This window comes from Aquarana catesbeiana, linkage group LG02 (genome assembly GCF_042186555.1).
Source record: "Aquarana catesbeiana isolate 2022-GZ linkage group LG02, ASM4218655v1, whole genome shotgun sequence".
Classification (NCBI taxonomy): domain Eukaryota; kingdom Metazoa; phylum Chordata; class Amphibia; order Anura; family Ranidae; genus Aquarana; species Aquarana catesbeiana.
The window spans coordinates 414285146-414303009 of NC_133325.1; the positions used below are offsets into that span (position 1 = coordinate 414285146).

General features: G+C 44.1%; 1 protein-coding gene across 3 annotated transcripts in view; it reads right to left on the bottom strand.

Moving 5' to 3' along the window:
• CSMD2 (CUB and Sushi multiple domains 2) overlaps nucleotides 1-17864 on the bottom strand; it is a 1533565-nt gene that overhangs the window by 220610 nt on the left and 1295091 nt on the right. For all 3 annotated transcript variants that reach the window (XM_073615428.1, XM_073615429.1, XM_073615430.1), the window contains one exon: nucleotides 7219-7413. In XM_073615428.1, the coding sequence (XP_073471529.1) occupies nucleotides 7219-7413 (195 nt within the window). The remainder of the gene's footprint in view (nucleotides 1-7218; nucleotides 7414-17864) is intronic.

Consider the following 17864-nt stretch of genomic DNA (forward strand, 5'->3'; position numbering starts at 1 on the left):
GTGAGAACCATAATTTTTACCACCCTTATAGAGAGATTGATTCCAGTTATTATAATAAATCACCCTTCAACTATAACCAGCAGCAATCAGGCCCTTCCTATCAAGGGGATTTTCCCAAAGAACAAGGGAGATTCAAGCGAGCCATAGACGGAAACGGGGGACCAGAGGGGGGAGACGTGCCCGACAAAAGAAAAAGGGTCTGAAAGAAAGTGGGATATTTAATCTTAGCAAAACCTCCTTGTCAGAAGCCGAACTTTTGGTCTTGGAAAAAGGTTTAAAGTTCGCCCCCCCAAACAAATTAAATAAATTTAGCACTTTTATAGACATTCAGAAATATGTACGAAAATTGAATGTACAGAGATACATCATTTCCAATCCCATGAGACCAAAAACTGAGATTAATTCACATATAGTCCATTCAGGACTCTCAAACCCTTCCCTTTTTAACCCTCCTGGCCCTACTGCACCTTCTATTAAAGTATTTCGAGACTTAGTTTTACAGGACCTTGATAAACTACCATCTAAAAGCTTATTCAGTAACCCCACCGTAAGAATTGGACTTAGAAAACTTTGTGAACGGAAAGACCTAGTTATCCGTCCCGCGGATAAGGGGGGCGGAATAGTCGTTTTGGATAAAAACGATTACCACTCAGAAATGATTAGAATCCTAAGTGACACTGACACATACTCTAGGATCTATACTAACCCCACAGTTCCTTTTAAGAGGTTACTTACAGACTTGGTTGACACCGGTTTTCAACTAGGTATTTTAAATAATAAAGAAAAAAGTTTTCTCATTCCAGCCGCCCCGAGAATCCCGGTAATCTACTATTTACCAAAGGTACATAAAAGTGTTACCCAGCCTCCTGGTCGCCCCATCATTAGCAGCATTGAGTCCATTACTTCCCGTATAGGGAAGTACATAGATTTTTTCTTACAACCCATCGTACAGTCTACACCATCCTATCTTAAGGACACTAAAGATACTATTTCTAAACTCAATAGCATTACTTACAGTAGTGACCTTCTTCTCGTTACTGCTGACGTAACGTCGCTATATACTTCTATACCCCACGATGTGGGGTTTGCTGCGGTCGAACTTTTTCTATCGAGGGAGGACTCCATTCCGAGAACCCAGCAGAGATTCATTATGGACCTGCTGAGGTTCGCGACCAAACATAATTACTTTTGGTATAATGGAGATTTTTATATTCAACAAAAGGGAGTGGCTATGGGCGCTAAGTTCGCCCCTAGCCTGGCCAACATTTTTATGGCCCGCTGGGAGGAGGATGTTGTCTATGCCCTCGACCCCCCGGAGTTGGTCCTTTGGGCGAGGTACATAGACGACATCCTCCTCCTATGGAGAGGGAGTGTTGACTCTTTACATGCTTTTTTGAGGAAACTTAATGACAATAAGATTGGGATTGAGCTGAAATATGAGGTCAGCGCTTCCACTATCCATTTTTTAGACCTAGAAATAGTTGTAGCAAATGATCGTCTAGAAACGAAAACATTTTTCAAACCAACCGACCGGAATGGTTACATTCCGGTCGATAGTTGTCACCATGCTGCGTGGCTGAAATCGGTACCACGGAGCCAGTTTACACGGATTAGACGCAATTGCAGTAACCTTACTGAGTATTTCCAACAGACGCAGATTTTGAGGTCCAGGTTCATTAATAAGGGTTACGATTCTGGAGATATTGATAGGGAAATCACGAATATCGCTCAGATTAGTAGAGAATCTTTGTTGACGGGACAACCTAAAAGTAGTTCTGGTAACAAACACAAATGGTCTTTGGTGACAAATTTCTCCATACAACATAAACAAATTAAAGCAATTCTAGCAAGACATTGGAGAGTCCTTAAAAATGATCCAATATTGGGTCCGGTCCTCCCCGAACGAAGTGGTATAATTTTTAAGGGGGCTCCATCCATTGGGGGCCAGATTGCCTCTAATGTTATTGATCCCCCTCCGATTCGCTCTTTCTTTCATAATATGAAAGGTTTTTTTCCCATGCAAACGATGTAACGTATGTTTACACAACGTTTGTGGACGTAGACGAACGGAGACGTTCTTCTCTACCTCTACGGGTAAGGAATATCGGATAAAGCATTTTTTGACATGCGAAACCAGATATGTGGTCTATTTGATCACATGTCCTTGCAAAAAACAACATGTAGGCCGGACCATACGTACACTGTCAGTGAGAGGTAATGAACATATAGCTAACATTAAAAAAGGCCTCACAAATCACAGTGTCTCCAAACATTTTTTGCGATGTCATAATCAAAATCCGAATGGTATCCAGTTTCAGGTTATCGATAAATTTATTCCACATTGGAGGGGCGCGTCTATGAAAAGGGGCGTGTCGAGATTAGAAACTTTCTGGATACATCAATTAAAATGCTATTTACCATCTGGCCTCAATGTCGACTGGGATATAAATGCTTTTATCAACCAGTCTTGATCGATATATTATTGGCCCTCTCCCACTACTTTTTTATGACGGGGAGCAGAGGTCCCAATAGTGGAATTTGTCCCCTTTTTGATTGGACCTTGTCTATGGTTCTCTGACTACCATTGATACTATTGGTTATCAATTGGCGGTCTATATATTTCCATTGCTACCAAGATATAGGTGGATGTGATCTTTACATTTTATATTTTTAATTTTTTTGACACCATGTGTTTTATCATTTTTTTTTTTTTTTTAGATAAGATTATAGGTTCACCACCTTCGAATATAAATATCACTTATCCTTCAGTCTCTCATAAGGGTTTCCATTTTTTTTTTTTTGGCATTTTTTCATAGTTTACTTTTATTATCAGTTTTTATATGTATACAGGGTTATGATATTTCTCACCCAGTCATGGTTTCGAAATTTTTATATTTCTGCTGGACTATAATACACTATATCATTAGCTAATTTAAGGTTGCCAAACTTAGCGATGTTTACGCCATGTTAAGCTATCTTTATCTCTTTATTATGGAGGCTGGACCGCATTTGCGCTCCAGACCTCATTATGGTTTCTGTATACGATCACTGGCGGACCAATTTACTTGCCGCCCCATCATGGTGAGGCTGGGTTCGCATTTGCGCTCCATCCTCCGTCACTTCCGGTTACTATGGAACTGACGTCACACGTTGTTTTGGTACGCCCCCCTATTGGACGCTGTACGTCCTCTCTATTCCGGCCACGATTGGCCATGGGAGGTGACGCGTCCTGGTGGATGCGTCACTCCCCGACCCTGGAATCCAATTGGCGGGCATACGTCACCTTCTCACAAAGGAGGTACTTGGAGGTGGACGCCGCCCACAACATATTCGCATAGGATCTCCCACATTGAGGCTTGGTTGAGAGCCAGCTCCCGAGTCCTTGTGATTGGTATATCTTCTATTCTGACGCCCCCTTCCGGATAACCCGGAAGTAACGGTATACATGGCGCGAACAGCTGCTAATACTGGGTAATCATATGTTTTATATATATACAGGCATGTGTGGCAGACAGTCATGTACCCCAGTTGAAGTCCCGTAGGACGAAACGCGTCGGGTGGTTATGCCTGTCTTGCCACTTTCATTTTATAGCGCTTTTTATTGTTTTATACCTGACTGTGATGTTTAGGTCATGGTGTGCTGTATAGCTCTTGATTTTCAAATAAATACTTTTTAATAAGCGGATTTACACTATGGGGAGGTCTTCTTTTTGAACCCCATTTTCTGAGGATCCATATCCGGTTTATGGAAGCGGTTTTTCCTGTAAGCAGTTTTTGATTGACCCCTCGGAGACCGGGAGTTGTTACAATCAGAGAGGTCGGTTGGTGAGTGTCGTGGATTCCCCCCAACATCTCCAGCTGCTGTGGAACCCTCTTCCTTATCCTAAGCCTGTTCGACCCCCAGGCCGCTGGCCGAGGGGTCCACCATTGCCGGTAAGGGTATTTTTGCCTATCCCGTCCATATATATGCTGGGCTCCTGATCCTGTGGACGCCATCCCCGGATTTGAGGCCTTTCTACCATTCATCTTGACAGCTACAGATCTTTTTATTTATCATTGGACTGCAGTTATACTAGTTATCTACAATTATTTGCTGGACTTTTGGTCGTGACAGCAATGTATGTTGCTATGGTGCTTCATGTTTTTATATTTCTCATGTGTGTCACTACACTACTCACAAGTTTTGTTTAATTTACCATTTTTTGATTTGAGATTTTGGGGAAGAATTTCTCCACTTACTTCTTCACACTATTTATAGTGAGTTGATCCTACCATTGCTGATCTCCAACGCACACTAGAGTTTTTGATTAATCTATTCACACATTCCCCTATTCATTTATATATTACTTTCACTAGTATTATACACAAGTTATTTAGTGTTTCATTAAATACACTTTATTGAGCTGTTGTCCTCACGGATTTCCATTCTGTCAGGCTTTGCCCAATAACGCACATAACTATTTAGCGCCACACTTATTTATCCCCTAGGACAAGTCATGTTGTACGAGACAGCAACAGGAGTCTAACCTGTGTGAATGAAGCAAACTGTGTGCAAATACAAGGGTTGATTTACTAAAACTGGAGAAGTGCAGCATTTGGTACAGCTGTGCATGGTAGCCAATCCGCTTCTAACTTCAACTTGCTCGATTAAGCTTTGACAACAAAAAAACAGAAGTTGATTGATTTATATGTAGATTTTTCACTCTCCAATTTTAGTAACTCAACCCCACCTGGCTATTACACAGGCACCAGGATTTACATGGGTGCTACAACTCTGGGTCAGCTTCTTAGTCAATAAAGTATATGCTTACTCAGGAAGATGCCTGAACAAAGATGGTGATGTCAGCCTTGTGGGGATAAGAGAACATATGGAGGCATTGTTTGGGGGATCCCAGAGATTATAGATACCTTTAATGTTACACTTAAATATTACTTAGCATGCACGCTATTGACGTAAAACATACATTATATACTTGGCTTGCAGTCTCTGCTCTCATTCATCCCAAAGATGTTCTATTGGGTTGAGGTCAGGACTCTGTGTAGGCCAGTCAAGTTCCTCCATTGCAAACTCGCTCATCCATGTCTTTATGGACCTTGTTTGTGCACTTGTGCGCAGTCATGTTGGAACAGGAAGGGGCCGCACACAAACTGTTCCCACATGAAATTGTCCAAAATGTCTTAGTATGCTGACACCTTAAGTGTTCCCTTCACTGGAACTAAGGGGCCAAGTTCAACCCCTGAAAAACAACCCCATACCATAATACCCCCTCCACCAAATGATTTGGACCAGTGCACAAAGCAAGGTCCATAAATACATGGATGAGCAATTTTTGGGTGAAGGAACTTGACTGGCCTGTACAGAGTCCTGACCTCAACTCAATAGAACACCTTTGGGATGAATTAGAGAGGAAACTGCGAGCCAGGCCTTCTCATCGAACATCAGTGCCTGACCTCACAAATGCGCTTCTGGAAGAATGATCAAACATTCCCATAGACACACTCCTAGACCTTGTGGACAACCTTCTCAGAAGAGTTGAAGTTGTTATAGCTGCAAAGGGATGGGCCACCCCTCACATTTTTGTAAATATTTTATTATACCTTTTCATGTGACAACACTGAAGAAATGACACTTTGCTGCAAAGTAAAGTATTGAGTGTACAGCTTGTGCTACAGAGTAAATTGACTGTCCCCTCAAAATAACTCAACACACAGCCATTAATGTCTTAACTGCTGGCAACTAAAGTGAGTACACCCCTAAGTGAAAATGTCCAAATTGGGCTCAAAGTGTTAGTATTTTCATATTATCATTATTATTTCCCAGCACTGCCTTAACCGCCTTGGGCAAAGAGTTCACCAGAGCTTCACAGGTTGCCACTGGAGTCCTCTTCCACTCCTCCATGACATCATCCCAAAGCTGGTGGATGTTAGAGACCTTGCGCTCCTCCACCTTCCGTTTGAGGATGCCCCAAGGATGCTCAATAGGGTTTAAGTCTGGAGATATGCTTGGCCAGTCTATCAGATTTTCCCCTTAGCTGCTTTAGCAAGGCAGTGGTCATCTTGGAGGTGTGTTTGGGGTTGTTATCATGTTGGAATACTGCCCTGTGGTCCAGTCTTCAAAGGGAGGGGATCATGCTCTGCTTTAGTATGTCACAGTACATGTTGGCATTCATGGGTCCCTCAATGAGTTGTAGCTCCCCAGTGTTGGCAGCACTCATGCAGCCCCAGACCATGACACTCTCTCCATCATGCTTGACTGTAGGCAAGACACACTTGTCCTTGTACTCCTCACCTGGTTGCCGCCGCACACGCTTGACACCATCTGAACCAAATAAGTTCATCTGTGTGTTGAGTTATTTTGAGGGGACAGCAAATTTACACTGTTATACAAGCTGTACACCCACTACTTTACATTGTAGCAAAGTGTCCTTTCTTCAGTGTTGTCGCATGAAAAGTTATAATAAAATATTTACAAAAATGTGAGGGGTGTACTCACTTTTGTGAGATACTGTATATATATATATATATATATATATATATATATATATATATATATATATATATATATATATATATATATCCTTAGCAGCGGCCTGTCTCCTTATCTACAAAACAGAAGCAGGAAACAATCTGCTGCAATACAGTTTGCTAGAAAAAAAATGGAATGCAAACAAGGTTTGCAGAATAACTCTACTATCCACTTGTTACTTGTAAACTGATCAAATAACATAACTCAAAAGGAAAGTCATGAAAACACGAAAAGTTTTTCCTTATAGGGTCCATACAGCTTCAACAATCTTAAATGTGAAGAAGAACACAATGGTGTGAATGAGCCTTGACTGTGCTGTGTGTCAATCATGCAATGCTGGAGTATAGACAGACACAGCGTGCCATCCAATGAAACCCAATAATCATAAAGAACAAAAAGCACAGTATTTTGGGGGTTTGCTTTAACGGCTGAACAAATTTGCATATCAGCAGTCTGCCAGCTCCAAAAATTGAGACAAAACCATTTTTATTTGAAAATAAGATATCTGAATAGCTCTGACTTTGGATGATATAGAAAAGTTTTTGTTTAGACAAGCATTTTTTTTAGCTAAAAAAAAAATTATAAGCCTGTTCAAAATTTTACATTTTCATTTTGAAACATTAGACTATACAAACATGTTTCCTGTGGTCAATGTTATATTGCCACTAGCCGCTATTAATAAAGATATTTACCTCTACATGATGGGCGAGGGTAGTTCCAGGCTGGCTTTCCATCTCCTCCCATTACACAGGTTAGTGTGGAAGCTCCATTAACGTCATAGCCGCTGTCACAGTAGTATGTTACAGTGGAGCCAAGCTTTAGGTCACTTCCAACACGGGACCCATTTTTTATTGCACCTGGGTCAAAGCAGGATTCCCTGGGGTTTTCTGGAAGGCAAAATAGAAAAATGTTCACTCAAAAATTCCCTGTCTACACATTATGATATGCGGTGGCTTTTTAATATTATTTTTGTCCTTATGCATAAGTAACGGCCTGGCACTTTAGATCAGGGGTCTCCAAACGTTTCAGTATGAGGGCTATATTGTATATTTTACTAAAAATTGTGGACCAAAAAACTTAAGTTTATAAATGAGGGAAAATCTTTATTAATGAATACATTTTACTTGGTGCTTTTTTTTTGTAATCAGCGTGATATGATTTGGTAGAACAGAGTAAGGCAAAGCAAAGACATTCCAAGTGAACTTTACTTGAGCCATTTATAAAGTTGGAACAAAAATAAATTCAGTCTGCACCTTTGTTACCAGAGTTCCCCCTTACATCAAGATCCCCATTAGAGCCCCCACCTTATATCAGTGTCCTCATTAAAGTCTCCCGTTACATCAGTATGACATGTATTCACTATACTCTGTGAGTAGGCACTGCTGTGTCACACATTTCACAGAGGAGCCTTCTACAGAGGAGCGAGAGGAGGAGTTTCAGGAGGCAGTAAGGAATCACTGCTTGTAGGCAGCAAGGTACCATGGGATATGTAGTCATTAAAAATCAAATGTAAACAGCAGAGGAGATGTTGCAAAGCATGCAGGGAATACAGGAAGTTGTGGAAAGAGATGGCCAACAGACGGCAGAACTCACAACATGAAGGGAAATTTTTTAAGAAGGGTTATATTGGATTGTCAATAATAACTATCTTTTTTATAGTTATTACAATGCTGATATTATAAAATGAAAGTGTATGTTGTGACCATAGTAACATAGTTAACCCCTAGGAGCTGACAACACACAAATATGCGGCCTCTCGGCAGGCGGGCCTTGGTGCCGAGAGGCTGCATATTTCAGTACCAGTTAGCAGACACAGCTGTCCCGAGACTGCGCTCCCGGCACAGTTACCGGTGGCTAATGCAAAGAAGCGATCGGGAGCTTTCTTTTTTTTTTTTTCGGGAGCTTTCTGATCATGTGACCACCGTGACAGCCAATTACGGTGGTCACGTGATCATAAACCCCGCTTCCCAGCATCTAAAATCCCTTAAAGGGCCGGGAGGCGCTGACGCAAAGGGGTTAATCCGGTTGAAAAAAGATGCCATCCAGTTCAACCAACAGAGAAAAAACAAAACCTAGACACAAATTGAAAACCTTCATATACACTATCCTATATCAACAGTGACCTGGAAGAAGGCAAAGAAAGAAAAAAAAAACAAATAAAGCATGATCCAATTTGCTCCAGCAGGGAAAAAAAATCCTCCTGATCCCCCAAGAGGCAATTGGATATTTCCTGGATCAACTTTACCAAAAATATTAGTATCCAGTTATATTATGTAGATTTAGGAAAGAATCCAGGCCTTTTTTCAAACAATCTACTGATCTAGCCAGAGAGTGTACTCCACATTTACACAGCTCTTTCTGTGAAGAATTCTTTCTGTATTTGGAGATTAAATCGCTTTTCCTCCAGACGTAAAGAGTCCCCCCTTGTCCTCTGTGATGACCTGAAAGAGAATATCTCTACACCAAGTTCACTATATGGACCACTTATGTTGATCATACCCCCCTAAATCTCCTCTTTTCAAGAGAGACGACATTTGGTACCTCTAATCTTTCCTCATAGCTGAGCTCCTCCATGCCTCCTATAAGTTTGGTTGCCCTTCTCAGCATTTTCTCCAGTTCCTCATTATCCTCTTTTGAACTGGTGTCGAAAACTGAACTGCATATTTCAGATGAAGTCTTACTAATGAATTGTACAGGGGCAAAATGATATCTCTCTTTGCAGTCCATACCTCTCTTAATACAAGAAAGGGTTTGCTCACTTTGGGAACTGCAGCTTGGCATTATATGCTATTAAAGCTTATGATCTACCAGAACACCCAGATGATTCATTAACCACTACTCTGAATTCTGTCTTTTAGCCAGTTTCATATCCATTTACAAACTGATTTTTCTAAGCCTGTATCTTTCCTTTAAAGAAATAAGTTAAAGATAAGCTCCAGTTGTTTCTATCTTTATTAGAAGTCAGCAGCTACAAAAAGTTTAGTTGCTGACTTTTAATTAACATACACTCACCTGTCTCACGATCCAGCGATGTGTTCACCCGAGCCATTGCTTCTCTCCCTCTTTTCTCGATCATGCCGACATTTCAACTGTGGGCACCCAGCTGTGACAGCTTGCGGCAAAAACAATTACATGCCAAAAGTGGCTGGGGGGGTACTTAAAGCAGAACTTCCCCTTTTGGGTGGAGCTGCGCTTTAACCACTTTGATACTGGGCACTTTCACCCCCTTCCTTCCCAGACCAATTTTCAACTTTCAGCGCTGTAACACTTTGAATGACAATTGCACGGTCATGTAAACTGTACCCAAATGAAATTTTTATAATTTTTTTCACACAAATGGAGCTTTTTTTGGTGGTATTTAATCACTGCTGGGGTTTTTATTTTTTACACTACAAATAAAAAAAGACCGAAAATTTTCCAAAAAAATGCATTTTTCTTAGTTTCTGTTATAAAATTTTTGCAAATAAGTAATTTCTCTTGATAAATTTTGACCAAAAATGATGCTGCTACATTTCTTTGGTAAAAATAACCCAAATCAGTGTTTGTTTGGTGTTGGCAGTGATGGGGTACAGACAGATTTTTTATTGGGACACTGAAATTTGTATAAGGACAGGGGTATTGATGTACTTTGTGGGGTGATCTGTAACAGCTCTCTGTGTAAAGTCATCCTCACAGAGAGCTGTCACAGATCTGCAGATCCCCCCCCACTCCCCCCCCACACTGAGCTCTCACTGAGCTTGGCGGGGAGACCTGTCACAGAGACACGCGTCTCTGTTTACATTGTGACGGTTGTGATTGGACACAGCCGCCAGGTGATCGAAAGGGCCAATCACAGCGCCCATGTCCCGATCTCTGCTCAGCTGGATCCTGTGATCAGAATGATCACATGATCGAGCTGCAGCACGCCTTGTGGCCACGCTGCAAGCGCTCGTTCTGAGGGACGTTCCTGAACGTCCACTCAGAATGAGGAAAGGACCACCCGACCGTTTATGCGCAGTGGCCGGGTGGGAAGTAGTTAAAGAAGAGCTCCTGTCGTGTTTTTAAAAAATAAAAAAATAAATTAGCAAATTACAAATACTTTAGCTGCTGACTCCTTTTAAAAAGACACTTACCAGCCCAGGAATCCAGCACTGTCTTTACCCGGGCTGGTTCTTCTCCGGTCTTCAGGTCCCTGGTGCTGCCATGTTGACTGTGGGAGGCAGGTGTGATTTCCTGTTGGCTAACAGCCAGCTCTCCACTGCACATGCGCAAGGTACACTGCACATTCTGAATGGTAGCACAGTCTACTGGGACATGTGATGTATCCCAGGAGGTTGCAGACGGGGAGCGGGAGGGTCGAACTTCCACTCTGCTCACCTAAATGAGCTGAGCTGAAGTTCAAGTGGGTACCTGTGAAAATCAGGTACCCACTCTTACTGGGACATGTGATGTATCTCAGGAGGTTGCAGGCGGGGAGCGGGAGGGTTGAACTTCCATTCTGCTCACCTAAATGAGCTGAGCTAAAGTTCAAGTGGGTACCTGTGAAAATCAGGTACTCACTCCTACTGGGACATGTGATGTATCCCAGGAGGTTGCAGGCGGGGAGCGGGAGGGTCGAACTTCCACTCTGCTCACCTAAATGAGCTGAGCTGAAGTTCAAGTGGGTACCTGTGAAAATCAGGTACCCACTCCTACTGGGACATGTGATGTATCCCAGGAGATTGCAGGCGGTGAGTGGGAGGGTCGAGCTTCCACTCTGCTTACCTAAATGAGCTGAGCTGAAGTTCAAGTGGGTACCTGTGAAAATCAGGTACCCACTCCTTGAAAATAAAAGTTTACAATCAGGAGAGAGGAGGCAGGGAGGAGGAGGATAAGCGTAACTTTCCTTTTCAGGTGAAGTTCTGTCACAAGTATCGGCGTATAACACGCGCCGGCGTATAACACGCACCCCAAGTTTAGGAGGGAATTTTAAGGAAAAAAACTTTTAGGAGGGAAGTTTAAGGAAAAAAAACTTACATTTAAATGCCCATCAATGCAGCCTCATCAGTGTTCATCTGCAGCCTTTCCCCAGTGTCCAGTGCAGCCTTGTCAGTGCAGCTTTGCCCCCAGTGCAGCTTTGCCCCAGTGCAGCCTTGTCCCCAGTGCAGCTTTGCCCCAGTGCAGCCTTGTCCCCAGTGCAGCTTTGCCCCAGTGCAGCCTTGTCCCCAGTGCAGCTTTGCCCCAGTGCAGCCTTGTCCCCAGTGCAGCTTTGCCCCAGTGCAGCCTTGTCCCCAGTGCAGCTTTTCCCCAGTGCAGCTTTGCCCCAGTGCAGCCTTGTCCCCAGTGCAGCTTTGCCCCAGTGCAGCCTTATCCCCAGTGCAGCTTTTCCCCAGTGCAGCTTTGCCCCAGTGCAGCCTTGTCCCCAGTGCAGCTTTGCCCCAGTGCAGCCTTGTCCCCAGTGCAGCTTTGCCCCAGTGCAGCCTTGTCCCCAGTGCAGCTTTGCCCCAGTGCAGCCTTGTCCCCAGTGCAGCTTTGCCCCAGTGCAGCCTTGTCCCCAGTGCAGCTTTGCCCCAGTGCAGCCTTGTCCCCAGTGCAGCTTTGCCCCAGTGCAGCCTTGTCCCCAGTGCAGCTTTTCCCCAGTGCAGCTTTGCCCCAGTGCAGCCTTGTCCCCAGTGCAGCTTTGCCCCAGTGCAGCCTTGTCCCCAGTGCAGCTTTGCCCCAGTGCAGCCTTGTCCCCAGTGCAGCTTTGCCCCAGTGCAGCCTTGTCCCCAGTGCAGCTTTGCCCCAGTGCAGCCTTGTCCCCAGTGCAGCTTTGCCCCAGTGCAGCCTTGTCCCCAGTGCAGCTTTGCCCCAGTGCAGCCTTGTCCCCAGTGCAGCCTTGTCCCCAGTGCAGCCTTGTCCCCAGTGCAGCTTTTCCCCAGTGCAGCTTTGCCCCAGTGCAGCCTTGTCCCCAGTGCAGCTTTGCCCCAGTGCAGCCTTGTCCCCAGTGAAGCTTTGCCCCAGTGCAGCCTTGCCCCCAGTGCAGCTTTGCCCCAGTGCAGCCTTGTCCCCAGTGCAGCTTTGCCCCAGTGCAGCCTTGTCCCCAGTGGTCCGTGCAGCCTTGTCGCCGCCGACATACAAACGTTTAGTTTGTATTTTTAAACATGGCGCCGCGGAGTTCGGAGGGACTCGGGGGCGCTCGTTCAGCTGAACGAGCGCCGCCGAGGACACAGTGACTGGGCGGAGCCGAGATACACATAGCCGAGGCTTCTCAGCTATTCTCGGCGCCGTTCACAGTCACGCCCAGTCCCTATGATGGACATAACACAGGTCCAATGGCGGGACTGGGCGTGACTGTGAACGACGCCGAGAATAGCCGAGAAGCCTCGGCTATGTGTATCTCGGCTCCACGAGCGCCGCCGAGTGCCTCCGAACTCCGCGGAGCCATGTTTAAAAATACAAGCTATGTGAATGTCGGCGGCGATCGCTCCGACAGATCACAAAATAGCGGAGATCGGCGTATAACACGCACCCACGATTTTCCCCTTATTTTAAGGGGAAAAAAGTGCATGTTATACGCCGATAAATACGGTATTCAAATTAGGGATAAGAGAAGTTAACTGTTAGGTTGATGATTAGTGGTAATGAGCATGTGATAGTTGGTGGGGTATCTGTGTGTCAGCACCATAATACCTGGTGAGAGGCACCATAATTAATGTACAAAGGTGCAGGTTGTTTTCCTACATACAACAGGAATTCGGCAGCTCATCTGTACCTCTGAAAAGCACAAAAAAGACATTCCCTAAACAGCTCTGAAGAAGAGGGGACACCCCTCGAAACACATTAGCTTTTCTGGACTCTTCCTTCCACAGCTGTTATTGGCCAGCGGACCACGCTGGACAAGCATCTGGTGGATTTGATATTTTGCTTCATTTTAACCTTTGTTTGTGAGTATGTTTCATATGCTTTTTAAAAGATTAAACAATTGTCGCCAAATGCGGTGGCTAGACCAGTGGATACATCTATTTTCAATCAGCCGCGCAGCAATTTCTCAAGCGCAAGAGCATTTGTTTCTCTTTTTTATTAACCAGAAGTAATGTACCAAGGTGCAGGTTGTATTCCTACATACAGCAGGAATTCAGCAGCTCACCTGTACCTCTGAAAAGTACAAAAACAGGTATTCCTTGATCAGCTCTGAAGAAGAGGGGACACCACTCGAAACGCGTCAGTTTTTAGGACTCTTCCTTCCACAACTGTTACTGGATGAGCATCTGGTGGATTTTACATTTTGCTTGATTTTAACCTTTGTCAGTATGTTTTATACGCTTTTCAACCAGTACCGTATTAGTGTCACAGGTGATGCTGGTAAGCTAGTTATTTTTTATAGCGCTGTATTTTTCCTAAATAAAGGTTTAACCCCCTGATCACCCGGCGGGTGAAATCAGTTAGGTTTTAGCATCAGTCAGGGTCTGCGTCGCCCCAGGCAGCGTCAGATTAGTGCCAGTAGCACTAACACCCACGCATGAACCATACACCTCCCTTACTAGTATAGTGTCTGAACGGATCAATATCTGTTCTGATCAGATCTATACTAGCGCCCCCTGTAGTTTAGGGTTCACAAAAATGCAGCGTTAGCGGGATCAGGCCAGATACATGCTAGCACCTGCGTTTAGTCCCTCAACCCAGCCCACCCAAGTGCAGTATTAATCGATCACCGTCACTTACAAAACACTAAACACATAACTGCAGCATTCGCAGAGTCAGGCCTGATCACTATGAAAGCTAACAGTTTTTTTGGTAGCGTTTGAAGCAGTCACTGACAGTCAGGTGCTCTTTTTTCCTTTGAGTCTCACTAGTAGGGATGAGCCGAACACCTCCCAGTTCGGTTTGCACCAGAAAATGACATATTGCTCTATATCGGCACCCACCCCACACACCTGTATATATGCCAGCGCCCCCCCACACACACCTGTATATATATGTCAGCCATCCCTCCACACACCTGTATATATGTCAGCGCCCCCCCACACACCTGTATATATGTCAGTGCCCCCCTACACACCTGTATATATGTCAGTGCCCCCCACACACCTGTATATATGTCAGCCACCCCCCACACACACCTGTATATATGTCAGTGCCCCCCCACACACCTGTATATATGTCAGCCACCCCCCAAACACACCTGTATATATGTCAGCGCCCCCCACACACACCTGTATATATGTCAGCGCCCCCCACACAACTGTATATATGTCAGCACCCCCCTACACACCTGTATATATGTCTGCCACCCCCCCCCACACACACACACACACCTGTATATATGGCAGCCCAGCATACACAAATCTGTACACACACAAGCCTCTGGCCCATCCCTGTACAGAAACAGCCCCCCTTTCTTTCCTTCACAGCCCCTACTTCTAACTTCATACCTGGTCCCAGCTCGTTTTTACAAAGCTGACATGTTGCTGAAAAGCATAGTACAGGCAGATCACTGTCACACGAGGGGTGCACATGCACATAGTAGCCAGAGGTCACAGTAAAGAGCTCGATGTCTAAAATCAATGACATGAGAACTACAGAAACTGTGAGATCGTTTCTATACTGCACAGCACGGATCCCCTTCACCCGTCCTGCCTTTTTCTGGCCTGACGAGCCCCTCAGGCCCCGGGGCCCCTTACAGTTGTAACGGCTGTACCCGCCTGATGGGGGCTCTGCCTGTACCTCTGAAAAGTACAAAAACAGGCATTCCTTGATCACACTAAAATCATTCTTGAAATACTCATATGTATGTACTTGTATGCATTTACAATCCTAAGATCACATGAGAAGCTATTGTCATGTGCATTACTTTCCCCTGAATACAATTGAATTTTTACAAGGAGAGTGGAAAGTGAAGGTTAAAGAGCACAGTTACTTGGAGACTTCTCACAATTTAAGGTAGATGTAGAATTCTCCCACTGTATAGAAAGGTTGTGGGAAATAAAGGTGAGATATGCAGATCATATTCTGGCATGAAACTGAAAATATGTGAGTATGTCCAAAGAATATAATAGAATACAATTATCTTCCTCCCTGCCACCTCGTTTGCTAATCTGCTCGGTATTTAAACATTCAACACGTCTCCAGGAGTTATCATTTGGGATTTTGTAATGGTATGCATTTTAAACTGACAGAAGTCACTGTTCTGACCCCAGAATGTGACTTTTTGGGTCACATTAGGAAAACGATAAGAGAGACTGCAATGCAGAGAGATTCAAAATTCATGGCTCCTCATTTGCTGTAGATTGTTATCACTAAACTGCTGAAATCATTAAGCATCATTAGCATCTTATAATAACGATTGTATACCAAGAAAAAAACCTTACTCTGGAGCTCTGTACTTACAAAGCAGTTCATGTGCAGCTCATGTGGAGACAACCATAAAGCATGGAATCCGCTCAGACATAAAAGTGTTTCACTGAAGTGTGACAGAGCTTTCAACAGTGCGCACACAATAGAATACCCCTTACGGAGCGAAATCCTAAACCTTCATTTATATCAGGCCCATTTTTCCTATTACTAGCTTTGAAAGTAGATATTTTTTAATATCTTAAAATGAATCCTTAATATGACATAATACATCCCTTGAAGGAGTTTCACTAAGAACTCACTATTGTGTGAATGAAAAGTATGTCCTCTCAGCTTGCGTCAGGGTTAAAATGACATCCTTTCAAGGTAGACTCATACATTCCTATAACATGATGATTCATAAATTGGTAATATTCAATGTTGCTTTGAACAACAATAGCCTTGGGTCTTTGCTGTGCATTACTGAAATATGGTATTACATTACAATGGTACATGAAACTCAAACACGGGAATTCTAAAGAAAAAGTCAATCCCAGTCCAAGGACCTGTATGGTGCCCATGTTCCATTATATACCTGCATTGTAAGGTTAGGTAACGCTACTCAAAAAAAAAATGTGATATTTCTTTAAATGTAATAGTCAAGCAATCCACATATACAAAGATGAGGAAAAAATCCAATGAAATCCACCAAAGTGAAATAAAGTCTCTAAAAGTGACATTTAAACCAAGTGCAAATCCCAAAAGGAGCCACTGTTGTGAATCAATGCCACCAGGATACACACACTTCTTACCAGAGAGATTGGATCTCAGGCAAATGAGATCCAATGAGCTCAGCTGACACACTGCCGTACACCATGAGATATCCCTTCAATCAGTGAGGTTTCTATGTTATCATCATCATTTGTTCTATGGCTCTGCCAAACTGGTTTCCTTTTCTGCTCCACATCAGCATCACAAATGGTCAGGGTTTTTTTTCTCAGAAAATATGTGCAGGAACGTAACCACGACCCCCTCCCCCCACCTTCTTTCAACCCACATCAAATAGTGGGTGTGGCCAAATTTTACTAACAGTGGGAGGGTCTTAAAGGGAGATTAAATACCAGGAGTGCATTACATACAGAGTGCAGGGGTGCGCTAGGTGCAGAGATGGGGGGGGGGGTGCGCCACTGTCAGGGCTTTGACTTGAACCTGGGACCTCTACTTTGTCTAGCAATGACTCTCCTCGCTGGGCTACCTGAGATCCATTGGACAAACCTGCCTTGTGCCTTGACTTATACTGAACCTTGAACTCTTTGCTTCTCCCATGAACTTCCTGATTTAAGCCATGTCTGATTGCCAGATTATTGTGCTTTCTCCAGCCAGTATCTCACTTTTGTCTTTCCTGCTCCCATTCATATCTTTATTACCACTCGTTACTGACCCTTGACTCAACTACGCTTCAGCTTGATCCCAACCTGCAACAACTTGTTACCGACTTTTGGCTTGTTTACTGACTACGCTTCTGTTTGATTCTTAGCTGCTATATCCACTACTGGACCCTGGCTTTCTCACCTCCTGCTGTGGTGATCCTGAGGACCGCCACCTGGTACTAACATGCAGCAAAACCCATCTCCACCATTAGGAGCTCTGGGGAATACCGGTTAGTACTTAGACTCGGCACCTCAGGTGAGCCTGCGTTATTTGCCAGGGTGACCTGCTTGTATACCAATCCTACTGGTCAGTGGGAGTTCATCTACAGCTATAGCTACTGGTCTGACCCTGACCTTGACAGCTACTTACATTGTAGTGCAAAGTTCGGGGGTGTGCTGCATACAGAGTGTAGAGTTTAGGGGTATGCTACACACAGAGTGCAGAGTTCAGCCTTCTTCCACAGCTGTTTACCTCTGCATCTCCATTCACATCTCACTTTCTCTCCTCTTCAGCTCTGACCTCTGCATGCAACCCCCCCTCAACTGCCCCCGGCCCCATCTTCTCCTCTCTCCTAAAAAGCTTCACCATCTTCCACATGTCTTACTTTTGTTGCTGTATTAAGCTGAAGAACCCTGAT